We start from the raw sequence: 17594 nt of genomic DNA on the forward strand, positions 1-17594 counted from the left end.
CAGCAGTTGATGAGAGGGATGGCGGAAGTGAAAGGGGAGACAGTCTTTTTAAGGTTTTTGGAGAGAGGGGAGGGCAGAGCTTGATTTTTTTCAGGAAGGACTCCAGCATATGTGTGGGCTAAGGACAAGGCCTGCGGGAGAAGATGAGGGGGTGCTGGGCACTGCCCACTGGGGGGAGTGTACAGGGCCATTTTGAGGCCAGGTTGGGGAACAAAAGGAAGAGATGGGAGCAGATTGCAGTAGAGAAGGATGGAGTTCCGCTGGTTAGCTGATGTTTGGAGTGGCAAGAAAAATGTTCAAATAAATTGACCGCGGACCAGAATAGCTAAAGATAGGCGAGTTTCTTCAGGCTTTTCAGATCGTCTATGTCACATAACTTCTTGTAATGCAGGGTGTATCAAAATGGGAAACAAAAGCGAGAGGTTGCTCAATCATGTCATCTTTTGTTTTTCCACTTCACATATGACAGCTTTTTCTGTCTGCCCTTAACCTCATCAGCACTTAAAATTTTTTTCTTTTGACAAGTGAAACAAAATCTTGTTAGAACCCCATCTCTGGGTTGAGTAATTACATTTAATTTTGAGGCGTAAATGTTAGGCTGTTCTGGGGTAAGTGGGGAGTGTTGGCCGCTTTACTTATAGCAATATATACCTATAACCAATCAGCTGCAGTTCTCAATCTATTGGCACATTAGAATCAATTACTGGGGTCGGTTTTTTGTTAGTTAACCCTCGCCTGAGGATATCTCTCCTATGGATTTCTAGAGGGGGGCGGGGGGGAGAAGAAAGAGCAAGAGAAACATCTATGTGCTATTATAATCCATTCCATCTGGAGAGGGGCTTGAACGTCAGTGCTTCTTAAAGCCCCGCAGATGATTTTCCTGTGCAGCCAAGGATGAGACCTTTGGCCTAGAATTGCGGAGCTGGTGGGGGTCCATGGCCCTATAGTTTGGTCATGCTGCGGGAGTTCCTGAGGGCAGGACCTGGCCCACCGTGGAGTGTCGTGGCCACTTGGCAGTCGGCCACTTCACAGATGCAGTTGCATTGGAGTAATAGTATAGAGCAGTGATGGCGAACCTATGACACGCATGTCAGAGGTGACACGCGAACTCATTTTTTTGGTTGATTTTTCTTTGTGAAATGGCATTTAAATATATAAAATAAATATAAGTCTTTGTTTTACTATGGTTGCAAATATCAAAAAATTTCTATATGTGACACGGCACCAGAGTTAAGTGAGGGTTTTTCAAAATGCTGACACGCCGAGCTCAAAAGGTTCGCCATCACTGGTCTAGAGGTTGAACCTTGAAAGAAAAGGTCCCCAAAAGTTTTGAAGTTTGTGTTAAAACCATGGGTAAGCTTGTTTAAAAACCACTTGGTGCCATTGATGATGCTAGCTGTGCAGTGCTTCCTGAAAAGTTTTTAAAAATGAGGTTTTATCACCCTTGTTTGTCTTGAGTGTACACATTTTTGCAGGCATTTAAGGCATTAGTAAATGGAGGACATTTACGTTTCCTTGATATGACAGCTGATGTCCTGTCACCGGTTTGTTAAGTTGGATATAGTATTCATGAAACTGGAGCTTTTCACTTTGCCCTCTCATTTCTGTAACTACCTTCTCCTGGCTGATGTCACTGGTCATATTAAGTGTGAACAGTTCCTTAGTGCATGTATTTTCTATCTAAAACAAATGTTCCTTTTTTCTCTTCTGCTTGTAGGTTATGCAATGGTCTGTGCAGGATGGTTTATTCTTGAATTGGAGCTTCCGAAGACTGACAGATGCTGGTACTTCTTCTATAAGTGGACTCTAATTTCTTTTCTCAAGACAACTACATAAGCAGACAAAATTGCAAAGATCTGCCCTGTGTCGAGTATGACAGCCACGACTCGTGGCTCTCCGGTAGGAGGGAATGACAACCAGGGCCAGGCTCCTGATGGCCAGTCTCAGCCGCCCCTCCAGCAGAATCAGGTAGGACTTTGAGGAGGCTCATCAAAGTTACATTGGTATGCCTACTGGTACCGTGGGATACTTAACGAATGGACCATGTTCTGAAGAATTTGTAAAACAACCATAAACCATTTTTAGAAAAGTCAATGTTTGCTGTCTCTCACAGGAACAAGAAAGCTCGGGTGTTGTAGATGGTGACACTTGAGTATGTAGTCCTTTTTCTGTGAGTCGTTAAAATTAAGTATTTAAAGCCATGTGTCAATTCTGGAGGAAAGCAAGAAGTCATCCAGCCCTATGACCCTGGGTAACTGATATAATAGATTAGGCATTCTCTAGTCAAGTGTAATCAAACAGAGCTGCGCAAGCCCTAGCCGGTATGGCTCAGTGGATAGAGCGTCAGCCTGCGGACTGAAGAGTCCCAGGTTCAATTCCGGTCAAGGGCACATACCTCGGTTGTGGGCTCCATCCCCAGTAGGGGGCATGTGGGAGGCAGCTGATTGATGATTCCCTCTCATCATTGATGTTTCTCTCTCTGAAATCAATAAAAATATATTTTAAAAAGAAGGAAGGAAAAGAGCTGTACCTCCACCTTCCTCTCTCCCTGCCATTTTAAAGAAGTGAGCAGGTCATGTTTTAATATTTTTCCAAATAAATGTATCAACTTTATTTCTCTTTCTCTCCAGTCCCCACTTTTAAGACATAAAAGCACTGAAGGCCGTGGTCACAGGTCTTGGACAGAGTTAAGTCTTTCCTGTGTCATGAATTTGTTAGCCAGTATTCAGGTTTCTTTAAACATAGTCTAAGGTTGGGTGCCAAAGATTGCTATTTTTAAACCAGGAGCTAGTAGTGAAGTTTGAGTATCTTTTGCTCCCTTTTGTTCCAAGCTTCATACCTGTGTTGTGCATGGATTCCTAATGTCTTTTGCAATGTTTATGGCTTTCGTGGCTTTAAACAAAATTAAATCTCTATTCTAGCTTTATTTTTATTTAAGGTGTTATTTTTAAAAAATTTTTTTTTATTGATTTCAGAGAGAAAGGGAGAGGGAGAGAGAGATAGAAACATCAATGATGAGAGAGAATCATGGATTGGCTGCCTCCTGCACGCCCCCTACTGGGAATCGAGCCCACAACCTAGGTATGTGCCCTTGAACGGAGTTGAACCCGGGACTCTTCAGTCTGCAGACCGACGCTCTATCCACTGAGCCAAACCAGCTAGGGCTAAGGTGTTCTTGATAATTCTTAGAGCTCTTGGGTTTCAATTTATTATTATGTGGTATTCTATTTAATATTATGCATCTACATTATGTTCTCTTCTAATCTTTGCATTTCGGAAAGTGATGATTTAAACAACAAAGGAACAAAATAAATTACATTCTTATCTATCGAGTCCCTCTTTCATTTTCTTATTCTCTACTTTTTAATGTTAGAATTTTAGTTTCGGTATTTCACAAGATTTGACACTGTTGGACCCAGAAGAAGGAACTATAGCATTAATCACTTCCCAGCTTAAAGCTTTCTTTTGGGATATGCTTTTACATATTGGCGTTGAAGGACTTGCTAAAATCCATCAGGTTCTTTTCACTTCACATGTAATATTTTTTTAAAGGGTGTTCCCTCCGGGGGAATTTTAGGCCCCGGTGTGTAGGAACGCTTGGTGGCACATGAAATAGCCCTGGCAAAGGCACTGGCTGAGCAAGCTTGGGTGCTGCTGGTGGTGGGCTTTTCCAGGATGGAATCGGGCAATGCACATGCATATCAGTAGCACTAGGAGATCGTTTCTACTGTTGTAGTAGTTCTATGTCCAGGATCCTATCCTAAGGAATGATTGAAGTTCAACACAAAGATGGATGTATAAGAAGATTCATTGCAGCTCTGTTTATCTTAGCAAATAAAAGTTGCAAAATACTAACTATCCTTTCATTTGTTTAATTCATTTAATATGATATGGCATTAAACTTTTTATAAAAGATTCTTAATGATGTGTAGGAAAATGCCCAAATGTCAAATGGAAAGACACAGGCTTAATTAAGCAGGTATCATCCTAATTTTATTCAAACTATATACATATGTAGGCGGGGGTGTTTTTTGCTCATAGAACAAAGATTGGAAGGAAATAATTTTAAATGTTATTGGTGCTTATCTGTTGTTCCATTACAGGTATTTTGTTATTTTTGTCTTTATAATTTCTGTGAGCATGTATATAGGGATGTGTAAAAGTAGGTTTACAGTTGTGAGTACCTGAAAGTTTATTATTTATAATATATATACCAGGGGGAAGGGGCTTTTAAAAAATAATAAGCCAGCGTTCCTAAGAATGAAGGTCCTAAAACTTTATTAGGTTGTGAAAGTATGCACAGCTGAAATAGGGTGAAGAGAAAGATGAAATAGAAAGGAAGAATGAAAGAATAAAATTAGCCACATCAGGTGAAAATGATGTGATTTATTTAGAAACCACAATCATGAAGTTTTCATAGTTTCTGGAGAATGATCTGAGACTAGGGAAAGTATAGAATAAAGTTGTTTTTTTCCTCCAAATTAAAAAATAAGTTATAAGTCAAAACTTTTAAATCTGTAAAATGGGACGTTTTCTGTGTATGTAATAAAGTCTGTCGTGGTGGGAAGTGTAAGCAGAACAGCAGTCTACATTGTGATTAAGAACACAAACTGCAGAATGAGATCTGGGTTCAAATCCTGACCACAGAGTTGGAGCTTTGTAACCTTGGGCTAATTCATGATGGTCTGAGTGTGTCTTTCCATCTGTTAAATGGCAGACTACTTCCTTAGGCTGTTGAGAATTAAATGAAATTCTTTTAAAGCATAGCCTGAAACCTAATATGTATGTCATTTCCCCCTAATCAGTATTGGTGTTTGAATTCTTAGATGTACATATGTTATAGAAAGCTAAATCTGGAATTGTTGATTTTTAAGACGCCATCGCCTGATTCCTCCAATGAAAATTCCCCGGCAACTCCCCCAGATGAGCAAGGTCAGGGTGATGCTCCCCCACAGCTGGAAGAGGAGGAGCCTGCGTTCCCGCATACGGACCTCGCCAAGTTGGATGACATGATCAATAGGTGAGTTGCTTTGGTTTGGCTTTGAGTGTGTGATACTCTCAGCATAGTGAGGGGTAGTGGATAGAAAAAGAGAAAGCGTGGACAGGCTACCATAGTCACCACACTGCCTCCTTAATAGCCTGGCATTGTCAAGTCATTGTCAAGTACTTAGAACCTGTGGTTCTTAATGGATTTTAAAAATGAAAGGGCGCTGTGCCAATAGTTTTCAGATTGCTCGCAACCAGAGCTGGTATGCTTCTGCAGGAGAGCTGTGTGTGTGATTCCCTTTGAGATTTTATGAAGTTTTTTTCCTTACTGGCATGGTGGTTGCACGGCTGCTGGATGACTTAAATGATTTTTGCATGGCTTTGAGGTAAACCAGGTGATAGAGAGATCCTAGCTGGTCGGGCCTCCGCTGGCACCAGAGACAGCGCCGCCAGGATGCTGCCTACATCCTTTGCTGCGCCTACATCCTTTGCTGCGTCCTGGTTTGAGGGAGGCAGCGGGTTGGGTACCTGTGGAAGCGGATGAGTGAATTTGGAGTTGGAGATTCCCCTCCCACTTAGCCTTCAGGAAAAGTTGACAAAGTGATGAATTAAAGCAGAAATCAATCATTGCCTCCGAATTTTGTTCTTCTTTGTGAGGAAATTGAAAACAACTAAGCAGTGACTCATCATAATGTCTTCTAATCTGAATCCTGAAAGAGGACTTTCCCACGAACTCTAACAATAGCTTATCCACTTAATTGACATTTGATTATGACAGTAGGTTTATATTCTATTAAAATAATTTTATTTCTCCCTCTCATAGCTGTATCTTCTGTTTGACAGTTCCTTAAAAGCGTTCAAAAACAAGTCTCACAGCGCAGATACCCTGCCAACCTTGTTTCAGTATTTTACTGTTATTTGAATATTAGTATTTTCATGATGACGTATTATAACTAGTAGCTCATTTATAGTGCACTAATCAACATCTTTTTATATTTTTCAAACTCGTAGGCCTCGGTGGGTGGTCCCAGTGTTGCCGAAAGGGGAATTAGAAATGCTTTTGGAAGCTGCTATTGATCTTAGTAAAAAAGGTGAGTTCCGGTATTGGTACGCTCTGCATAGTGTGCGCTGCTACATAGCCTTTCACTCCATCGCGGAGCACTTGACTTTTCCTCTTTCACATCTAACAGTGTTTTCTTGACATGGCTTGTGATATATGCCTAGAGCAGCGGTTCTCAACCTGTGGGTCGCGACCCCTTTGGCGGTTGAACGACCCTTTCACCGGGGTCCCCTAAGACCATCCTGTATATCAGATATTTACATGACGATTCATAACAGTAACAACATTACAGTTATGAAGTAGCAACGAAAATAATTTTATGGTTGGGTCACAACATGAGGAACTGTATTTAAAGGGCCAGAAGGTTGAGAACCACTGGCCTAGAGCAAGGGTTCATGTCCTTTGGACAGCCTTAAGGGTGTTTGTAAACTTTCTGAAGTTATACATAAAATCTGTGTACATGCATATTTAAAGCAAACTGCCTAGCTTACATGGTTTTTTATTTAATACATAGGAAAAGTTTGATTTTTCTCTAAAAAACTTGAAAGATGGGGTCAGTTTTTTTATTTTTTTCAATAAGCCAAGAAAAAGGCATCTGGTCTCTTTATTCTATCATCTAGAAGTAAATACTTAATGTTGGAATTAATCTTTATCCCCAATGACTTTGGTCTACTTCAGGTGCAGTTGAATTCTCCTTAGCAAAGGACTACTATTGTAGCATTCTCTATTCACTTTTTTAGGGATTGGAAATTAAAGGGCAGTTAGAGTTTTTGAAATAAATATGTTTTTATTGATTTCAGAGAGAAGGAAGAGGGAGAGAGAAAAGCATCAATAATGAGAGAGAATCATGGATCAGCTGCCTCCTGCACGCCCCACACTGGGGCTCTCGCCTGCCACTTGGGCATGTGCCCTGACTGGGCATCAAACTGTGACCTCCTGGTTCATAGGTTGATGATCAACCACTGAGCCACACTGTCCAGTCGGACAGTTACATTTCAGTTCCTGAAATAGGGTAGCCATGGATATGTTCTAGTTGTGAGTAGGTATAAATAATGTAAAAAGCAATGAAAACGCATGATCAGATTTCAATTATTTTCCACTGCCTCAAGTATTTTATGTTCATTTGCACATTTATGTATCAATTCAAATTTTTAGAGACTTCTGTCCTTGACATGATCTAGGCACTGGACATGTATCTTCCCCACCTCTATATTTCTTTTCTGGGACTATCTTTTGTCATTTCTTTTATATAATTAAAATCCTAAAGCTGTAATTGGCCTTTGCTAGCTGTCAGTGAATAGTTTATAATTACTTACTACCTTTTATTGTATAATTAGACATCATAAAACAACCAGAGAAATATTTTGTTTACATTAATTGTTTTCCCCTTTTCCTTAGGCCTTGATGTTAAAAGTGAAGCATGTCAGCGATTCTTTCGAGATGGGCTCACAATATCCTTCACTAAAATCCTTACAGATGAGGCAGTGAGTGGCTGGAAGTTTGAAATTCACGTGAGTCTTGCATTTTGACTTTAAAAAATTCAGATTTATGAAGTGATACTTCTATTTTTCATTCATACACACACACACGTATTTGGATATATATATATATTTGATCCTTTGGTTGAATTAAAAAGGTTTGAAAATGCAGAAGTTTGAGAATGCTTTTTATAAATTACAATTTCTATTGACGGAAGCGTGGTCATTTAGAATGAGTATGAGCTTTAGATTTAGGAAACTTGGGTTTAATCTGCGACCTTAGGCAAATCACCGCATTTCATTGACATGATGATGCTCTTAGTTGTGAGGTGCACTGCTCATTTCTTATGTGCCACTAAGGGAGAAACATACCCAAGATAGGGATCTAATACCTGGGACACTAGGTTAGTGCAGAGAAATCAACCCATCATACAGAGACAGCAAAGAAACCTACATGCCTCAACCTTGGCATGTGACAGAGGTGAAAACGGAAAATTTAAACCACAAGCCGCTATTCAAACATATTTGTAGTCTTGAATTCAAATCGTAGTTGTGGCACAAAAAACCTCTCCAGTGGAGAATTGAAAGCATTCTCAGGTGTCACCAAGTGACTGGCGAAAGCACACAAGCCCTCTATGGACACCTTCAGTCTAGCAAAATGCACTGTAACTATAGACCTGGAAACTTGGCAAGTGCTGGCACATTTTCGCCTTGAGGCTTAGCAAATCTCCACCTTGGATAATTGCTGTATTGTTTCCATTTTAGAATTGCTGCCTCTAGTATATAAATTCCAAAGAGAAAAACAGTGGTAATTTGCATCTTGTCTGTGGACATACAGCATTGCCTTCTTCGTTTTCTAAGCCGTTCCAAATGGCTTTTGAAACTAGGTACTATGTAAATTATAAAGTAGATGCAAATTTGTCTTTTGATATGTCTGTTTGATCCCAATATTAGTGAAATGTCCAAATGATCAATATAGAAGAATGGAAAGAGCATTACAACATAATTAATGAAGATCAGAAAGTATTTGTTTGGAATTGCAATGTTTTGATGTTGTGAATCACCTTTCCCCCATATCTATAACAGAGGTGTATTATCAATAACACTCATCGCCTGGTGGAACTATGTGTGGCCAAGTTGTCCCAAGACTGGTTTCCACTTCTAGAACTTCTCTCCATGGCCTTAAATCCTCATTGCAAGTTCCATATCTACAATGGTACCCGTCCGTGTGAATCCATGTCCTCAAGTGTTCAGTTGGCTGAAGATGAACTCTTCGCTCGTTCCCCAGACCCTCGCTCACCAAAAGTGTGTGGTTTGTTATTTTCACAATTCCCTGTTACAGTTGCTTTGCTGTGCCACAGAACTTTAAGCGATTGAACCTCCTAGCAGCATAGGGAAGAAGAATGTAATATTGCTCTTAAAGAGGTCTGCATTATTTTGTGTTTGGGGATTTCTTTTTCTGCTTTATTGAGGTATAGTTGACAAAATAGCTTTGGACTGGATTTTTTTAAGCTTTCACTATGTAGTTAGTCCCCATTGTTCTGCCCAGCCTCTTGGGAAATCGTGCTGATTTGGGTTAGTATAAAGCAAACCGTATTTTTCCTTTTAAATATACTCTGACCAAGGCTACAATTATGTCCAAGATTTCGACTCCAAGATCAAGTATATCCTATAAGTGTCTAATGTGTCATAAAAGTAAAGTTACAGAAATGATAAATGAAAGCAAAAAGAGTAAAACATCAATATCAATGAAATAGTATACATAAATGCAATTACGTAAAAGTTCTGATGTAAATTTTTTATATCGGCATAAACGGTGTATACTTTAAAATATATCCCCTAACTGTATAATTCTTATGTAAATATTATATAATTAACAATATATTTTTAATTTTTAGACATTAGGGAGACATTTTTAATATTGTGGGCCCTATAAATAGAAAAAAACAGCCAGGAAAATTTCAATTTATGCATGTGATGGTGGGTTTATTCTGTTAGAAGTGAAAGTGGTCACAAGGTGTTGAATTTAGAGCTGAGGTTTTCTGATACTTCCCAAGGCTCATATTATTGCCACTTCCGGCTTATTTGTGCTTGAGCAAATCAAATTAATTTTGAAATGGTGGCAATCTCCAAAATATACCTGTATTCCTGTCTTTATTTTAGTTTGTTTTCCTGTGTAGGCCAGCAATAATCTGTAAGAGACTCACAGGGAACAGCTTAATTTAAGATGGATTCTAGTTGAAGATATTTTCTTTCTTTCAAGCCTAGCTCTTGAGTATTAATAATTACTGAGTATTCCTAATTGTTTAAACATACACTGCAGCTGAAAGCTTGGGGAGCTTATGTCAGCCTAATGGTTTCATCCCGATTACTGAGGTAAAAGTACATCACATCGGTGTGTGTGCTTAGGGTTGCTGGATGCCAAGAGGCACCTGGTGAATTGTTTTGAATTAGCTTGTAAGACCAAATAAAAAGGTAGGAAATAATGAATTTATAGAAATACGACAGTTGATTTATTAGAGATTTTCGTTAATTTAGATTCTCATAAAACCACATCAGAACTACCCTGAACTCCAGCCTATTGTCTCTTTAAATTAGTTCCTTTTACTTAGCATTTTTCATTTTTGCTAGACATGGCTTTTGGTTTTTCGATTGTGGCAGAAATTATTTTGCTTAAGGCTTAGTGGAGAAACTGGCTCTTATCCTCCCCTCAACGGCTTCTAAAATGTGGCCTCTTTTAGAAGAAGGCACGGTATCAGGTCATCATGTGTACATAAATGTTTAAACACATTTGATTCTTAGATCTCTAACATTTTAATTCACTTAAGTTTCCACATGTAAGCATGCCTTTAGCTACTTAGTACATCCCCGTTGGCATTTTGAGTCGCTGTTATTTCTTTGGGAAGCAGTTGAAAGACAACCTATACTATTACATCGTGGTGCCTCTAAGATGAGAACTGAGTGCATTCCCATGAGTCAGCAAAAGCATTAACCTGCATGTTCTAGTTAGAATCAGATCATACCAGGGATTGGTTACCTGTAACAAAAAATGAATTCAAACATCTTAGTTACTGAATATATCCTTCGAGTGTGTGTGTGTGTGTTTAAAGAATCTTTTATCCTCTTAGATTTTTAAAAATATGTTTTTAGATGATAAAAAGGTATTTTCATATGATGGGATTTATGAAATCAAAGTCTGGCTTCTAATTCCTGTGCACCAGCTATATTGGTCTGAGCAGACAGCTGTGCCTTAGTCATGAACTCTGTCCGGCTACTTAGGCTTCTGTGTCTCAGCGTTACTGTGAGCATGTGCAGTATTTTGTGCTGTTGGGTTTTTTAAAGATGGTTTTACATAATAATTTTCTTTTATTGAATTTCTTGCTTCTAGTATGTTTCAGTCAAGAAATGACTTCAGATAGTACTTTTGCCCCTAAAGGCAGAAAGTTAACTTTCTTCATTAACTGTATTGCAGGGTTGGCTAGTGGATCTCCTCAACAAATTCGGCACTTTAAATGGGTTCCAGATTTTGCATGATCGTTTTATTAGTGGATCAGCATTAAATGTTCAAATAATTGCAGCTCTTATTAAGTAAGTTGTGTTTTAAAATAAATCTTCAGTGCATTCTAGAAATTGCTCGATAAATTGAGTTTCTCTTTTCAAGTATGGTTTCTTCTTTAACTGATAACTTGGATTTTTTAAGTTAATATAAATAGTCGAGTTCAGTCCTAGTTGCTTGTAAGAAATCATGTATTACAAGAGTAATCCTTATTGCCTTTCTTATTTCAGACCATTTGGACAAAGCTACGAATTTCTCACTCTTCACACGGTGAAAAAGTACTTTCTTCCAATCATAGAAATGGTTCCACAGTTTTTAGAAAACTTAACTGATGAAGAGCTGAAAAAAGAAGCAAAGAATGAAGCCAAAAATGATGCCCTCTCAATGATTATTAAATCTTTGAAGAATTTAGCGTCAAGGGTTCCAGGACAAGAAGAAACTGTAAAAAACCTAGAAATATTTAGGTTAAAAATGATACTTAGGTAAGATATTTACCTCTTGAAACAATTATTTATTGGACACTTAGAATCATACTTACTGAGTTTCTTTTACAGATTATTGCAAATTTCTTCCTTCAATGGAAAGATGAATGCACTGAATGAGGTTAATAAGGTGATTTCTAGTGTCTCGTACTACACTCACCGGCATGGGAACCCCGAGGAGGAAGAGTGGCTCACAGCTGAACGAATGGCAGTAAGTCCTTGATTTTCCTCATGAATATACCCAAGGCAAAAGATAGAATAGCTCTACTCAAAGTCAGTGTTTGCATTTCAGAGAAAACTGTGAAATTGACAGGTGTTTGGACTGATTTATGACTCTGCTAATCCTGATAATTTTTTGCAATAGCATAGTTTATTATTTGGTAACTAGAGGCCGGTGCACGAAATTTGTGCAAGGGGCTCCACCCTCGCAGCCCAGGCTTCATCTGGAAGGTCGCCTGGACAGTCGTTCTGCTGTCCGGGCTAATTAGCGTGTTAGCTCTTTATTATATAGGATGATATGAGCATCTTAGCACACCTGTGGTCAACTTACTGCTGAAATAATTATTAGCTTGTTGGGTGGGGTTGGTTGAAAAGGAGCATATAAAGATCATCTTGGAAATAGATTGGTCAGTATTTGGTACTTAAAGATTTTCAAATAGGAAATACAGTTGCTAGAATAAGATCTACATGATTTACTGTTTGTTCTTTTTAAGAACTTAAGCACTTAACATTTATATCATTTTGACATTGAAAGTTTAGGAAACCTTATTTACCATGCATGTTTGTATATATGGCATTTTTCTTAACTATTGCTAAATAATACTGCTTGTAATTTTTTAAAAATTTTATTCAGTTTATTTAAACTTAAAGTGGGTGGGGGAGTCAAAACAGTTCACCCATTTCTCTTATCCCCTGCCTCTTGCAACCACCCATCTGTTCTCTATGCGCTTTCTTTGGTGTGTTTATTTGTCTGGCTTATTGTACTTAACGTAAGCCCCCGGTTGTCACAAACGGCAAGGTTTCATTCTTTTTGTGTGTGTGTGTGTGGCTGAATAATATTCCAGTGTGTGCACCAGTTTCTTTACCCACTCCTCTATCAATGGGCACTTGGGTTGCTCCCTTATCTTGGCTATTGTACAGAATGTTGCAATGAGAGTGCAGATATCTCTATGAGAGAAGCTCATTTCTTTGGGAAATGTGCCCTCTAGTGGGATTCCTGGATCATACGCCAGTTCTGTTTTTAACAAACCTCTGTCCTTTTTCCAAGCTGGTTGCACAAATTTACATTCCCAACCACAGTGTACAAGGGTTCCTTTTTTTTCATCTCTTCACCAACACTTACTTGTTGTCTTTTCGATGATGCCACTTTTTTAAAAAATATATTTCATTGATTTTTTACAAAGAGGAAGGGAGAGGGATAGAGAGTTAGAAACATTGATCAGCTGCCTCCTGCACGCCTCCCACAGGGGCTGTGCCCGCAACCAAGGTACATGCCCTTGACCAGAATCGAACCCGGGACCCTTCAGTCCGCAGGCCGACGCTCTGTCCACTGAGCCAAACCTGCCAGGGCTCGATGATGCCACTTTCACAGGTGTGAGGTACTAGCTCATTGTGGTTTTGAGTCGCATTTTCCCTGGTGACTGATGTTGAGCATCTTTTCATGGACCTGTTGGCCATCTCGATGTCATCTTTGGGAAAACGTCTATTCAGATCTTCTGCCCATTTTTAAATTGGATTGCTTTTTTGCTATTGAGTTGTATAAGTTCTATACATATTTTGGATATTAGCTCCTTAATAGATACACGATTTGCAGTTATTTTCTCCCATCCAGTAGGTTGCCTTTTAGTTTTGTTGATGGTTTCCTTTTCTGTGTAGAAGCTTTTGTTTGATGGAGGCTTGCCTGTTTATCTTTGCTTTGGTTATAATGTAGTTTTTAAAGGAAGTATGCTGCTTTAAAAAGATGGGTCAGATCACCTTAGTGCATACTCTCTGACAGTACTGGCGAGACCTCTGTGTAAGAACTGCCCTTGTTCTCAAGGTCCCTTCTGTTTAACTGGGGAGAATGATTCGAATGTGATACAAGGTATGGAGAGGTGCCTAGTCATCGGCCCTGAGCTAGGCGTTTAGGTGGGAGACGAGAGGTTTTGTGTGTGTTGTCTGTCCATTCAGGCAGATCCCTTTAAAAGCTTCTGTGTTTAGTTCCTGCTTTAAGACGATTTCCGAATTGTATTTAGGAATGGATACAGCAGAACAACATCTTATCCATCGTCTTGCGAGACAGCCTGCACCAGCCACAGTACGTGGAGAAGCTGGAGAAGATTCTTCGTTTCGTCATCAAAGAAAAGGCTCTGACCTTACAAGACCTTGATAATATCTGGGCAGCACAGGTATGGAATGTAGAATAGTGGCTATTTGAATTTTAAAAGAAAGAAAGACGTTAATACTAAGGAAATAGAGTAGTTGGTAATATTAATATATTTAAATGCTTGTTTACAGCGATCCTGTCAGGAATCTTTTTGAAATAGCCAATAATATTTTTTAATAAAAATATATAACATTATCACGGGATGTATTTGGTCATTGTGGGTGGTTTTAAATAAGAGGCAAACTGTGAAATAATAAGGAATGTCTATTAAAAGAGTGAAGGACATCTCTAATTGGTTTCTTCAAAAACAATACAAAGAAAAAGGTCACTGTGAGGAGTGAGATCACTAGATTGTTTATAAAAATCTATAATTAAAGGATTTCTAGTTTCTCAGAAAGAAGAGAAAACGCTTTTATTTCAGGGCTGGAAACTGATTGTTTTTCTCCTACGTGCAGTGTTAAAATTGGCACATTAAATTCAATAACGAAGGTTCACGTGAATTCCCATGCATATCAAAAAATTAAATTGTCAGGTTTTAGATGGCAGTTTTAAAGCATTTAAAATGTCACACATTTTTTATGTTCGTGTTTACACAGATGGAGCTGGGAATACTTTATTAATTAACTAGAGGGCGGGGAGGGGAGCACAGGAGGGCTCCAGGGCGTGTGGGCGTGTCAGGCCCATCTCGCCCAGTGCCAATCAGCTGGACCCCAGCAGCAAGCTAACCTACCAGTCGGAGCGTCTGCCCCCTGGTGGTCCGTGCGTGTAATAGCGACTGGTGGAATGAACGTTCAGACACTTGGCATATTAGGCTTGTATTATACAGGATGGTTGTCAGCAGGCCCTATACACTCCTTCCCTGCTGTTCAAAGTCTCTGGTTTTCTTTGGGTTTTCACTAGGCGGGGAAGCACGAGGCCATTGTGAAGAATGTACATGATTTACTGGCAAAGTTGGCCTGGGATTTTTCTCCTGAACAACTCGATCATCTCTTTGATTGCTTTAAGGTAAGAGTTAACATAAAGGAGCACCATTTTATTTTTAATAAATTTCATTCGTTAGATCTGTGAGTTCTTCTAGATCAGTGGTTTTCTACCTTCTGGCCCTTTAAATACAGTTCCTCATGTTGTGACCCAACCATAAAATTATTTTCGTTGCTACTTCATAACTGTCATGTTGCTACTGTTATGAATCATCATGTAAATACCTGATATGCAGGATGGTCTTAGGTGACCCCCGTGAAAGGGTCGTTCGACCGCCAAAGGGGTCGTGACCCATGGGTTGAGAACTGCTGTTCTAGATAATCACTATGAAGAATTCTGTGCTCAGCCATGTTTCTGTGATGAATATATAGCTAATCTGGGGACTGTAAGCAGTGAGAAAAAAATACGTTGTTTCATGTCATTTAAATGTCTTTTCTAGGCGAGTTGGACAAATGCAAGTAAAAAGCAGCGGGAGAAGCTGCTGGAGCTGATTCGTCGTCTTGCGGAGGATGACAAGGACGGTGTGATGGCGCACAAGGTGCTGAACCTCCTGTGGAACCTGGCCCACAGCGACGACGTGCCCGTGGACATCATGGACCTGGCCCTCAGTGCCCACATCAAAATACTCGATTACAGCTGCTCCCAGGTGAGCGGGTGCCGCTCGGCGCCTTTCTCTCTCTCTCTCTCTCTCTCTCTCTCTCTCTCTCTCTCTCTCTCTCTCTCTCTCTGGCTCTTCTTCACAATTAGGGTGGCTTAGCTAAAGAATAGTCTCAGGTTATTCCAATATTATTTTTGAAGCAATTTTCAAGGATTGATTTACTTTGTTCGTATAAGTTTACGTCCTCTTCTTAGGTGTTTGGGGTATCATCTGAAAAGCGTTTTAGTCTCCTTGGGAGAAAGGCAGTACAGCCCACACAGGCCGTATGGTGGTGGTGGTTTGTTACATGTATGGTGCTGAAATGCCACTTTCAACCACATCATGAGATAGAAGATATTAAAGCTGGGTAGAGACTTCAGATGGTGAGGGAAGTTACGTTTTCTTTGCTTATAGAGAAGTTAGAAAAAATAAATAAAATTTCCTAAACAGCAAAGCATTCAGTGCCTTTTCCTGCAAACAAATGACACAACAGCTTCCCTGCATTCTAACTTGTGGTATATGTATCCTTTTAATTCATGCATGGACATTGCTGAACAACCAGTTTCTCACTTAATTAGAGCTATTTGCTACACCGATGAACTGAAATTTCAGTAAGAGCTGAAATAAGCTCAAGTAGGTGTGTGTGACAGATGCTACTGTTTTTGACTCTGCTTGTTTGTGACCGTTCGTTAAGTATTTATTTAATATAGCAACCAGTAACTGGAGACACACAAAACAATTCGAACTTAAAATTAAGTGCGCAGACCTGCATTTCTGATTATTATTGACTGGGGAAGGAGTAAAGTACATGAGGTATGAGAAGTAAACATGGTACATGAAATAACGTTGGCTCTAACTGTGCTTATACTTGTTTCTGGCCCTTTCTCTCCTTGTGTGTATGTGGACATGTCCTTGTTTTTATTTGTGGTGAAACTTAGTTGCCATACCATCATTGGCAAAAATATCCTCAATGTTCCTCGGTGTACTAAAAGCAAAGCTGTGTAGTGTAACCATCAGGGTTCTCTGTTATTGCTAAATTTTATTATTTGGTAGAATCTCTAAAACCATTGATATAGTTCAATGCCCACTTCCTGGCAAATGTTTCAAATCCCAGTTTCTGTCAGTGTGCCTAATGCTTCGTCTCTAGACCTTTGTGTAGCTAGCTATAGCTGTATCCGAGTCTCTGTCATAGCGAACTTTTCTAATGTCTTACTTCTTAGAGTTTTGATAGTAAATGTGAAATAAACATGTACTTAAAGCAACTTTTCAAATTATCATTGACCTCTTTACTGCAGTTACGGCATAATGTTTGTGTTGCTAATCGTACAAGAGAAGCTCTGTTTTATAATTGTGAAAGCTATATTGACCTGTATAAAACATTGAAATCGTTTAAGGACCGTGACACACAGAAGATCCAGTGGATAGATCGCTTTATAGAAGAACTTCGTACAAATGACAAATGGGTCATCCCCGCTCTGAAACAAATTAGAGAAATTTGTAGTTTGTTTGGGGAGGCACCTCAGAATTTGAGGTAAGGCTTTTAACAGAACATTTCAGCATTTTCATTGATGGCTTTTGAAAAGAAACAGCAGCATTATCAGCTGGTAGAAGCAAACAAGAAAATTAGACTGGGCCAATCGGCTGAGAGAAGAGTTTATTTGGAAGAAAAGATTATCATAACCACCTGATAGGTGATTATGATGAGGAAGTAAGCTACAGTTAAGTGATACGTATCACAAGCAAGACAGTAATACTGCCTTCAGGTTCTGGGTTCAGAATTCCCTCTTCCTTCCAGCAAGTGAGCCGGGCAGTTTCATGGCTTGTGCTGCGTCAGTTTCATCTCTCATTTCCGTTTTTCCTTCCTGCCCGTGTCCCTTTCTGCCCAGTGTCTGCCCCTTATAAATATATTATCTCACTTGCTAAATTGTGGTTCCTGGAATAATTTGTCCTTGTATTGTTTGGTTATAGAGTTGGAACTGATAACATGAAAAAGAAAAGGGTGGGAAAAAGAGAGCTGGGTGTAATGCAGAGCGTATTCACAGTGGAATC

At 39.3% G+C, this 17594-nt stretch overlaps 1 protein-coding gene across 10 annotated transcripts in view; it reads left to right on the forward strand.

Moving 5' to 3' along the window:
- The window catches only part of USP9X (ubiquitin specific peptidase 9 X-linked), a 73914-nt gene that overhangs the window by 16687 nt on the left and 39633 nt on the right, over window positions 1-17594 (forward strand). For 6 of the 10 annotated variants that reach the window (XM_036305960.1, XM_036305950.1, XM_036305952.1 and 3 more), the window contains exons 2-13: window positions 1718-1968; window positions 4875-5020; window positions 5998-6077; window positions 7445-7557; window positions 8611-8829; window positions 10997-11112; window positions 11311-11562; window positions 11635-11773; window positions 13797-13949; window positions 14828-14932; window positions 15348-15554; window positions 16841-17076. In XM_036305960.1, coding sequence (XP_036161853.1) covers window positions 1873-1968; window positions 4875-5020; window positions 5998-6077; window positions 7445-7557; window positions 8611-8829; window positions 10997-11112; window positions 11311-11562; window positions 11635-11773; window positions 13797-13949; window positions 14828-14932; window positions 15348-15554; window positions 16841-17076 — 1862 coding nt within the window. In that variant the 5' untranslated portion in view covers window positions 1718-1872. Of the gene's footprint in view, window positions 1-1717; window positions 1969-4874; window positions 5021-5997; window positions 6078-7444; window positions 7558-8610; window positions 8830-10996; window positions 11113-11310; window positions 11563-11634; window positions 11774-13796; window positions 13950-14827; window positions 14933-15347; window positions 15555-16840; window positions 17077-17594 lie in introns of those variants that run through there. The other 4 variants (XM_036305953.1, XM_036305954.1, XM_036305955.1 and 1 more) reach the window with 2 other exon arrangements.

Source organism: Myotis myotis, unplaced genomic scaffold (assembly GCF_014108235.1).
Source record: "Myotis myotis isolate mMyoMyo1 unplaced genomic scaffold, mMyoMyo1.p scaffold_m19_p_4, whole genome shotgun sequence".
Lineage (NCBI taxonomy): Eukaryota > Metazoa > Chordata > Mammalia > Chiroptera > Vespertilionidae > Myotis > Myotis myotis.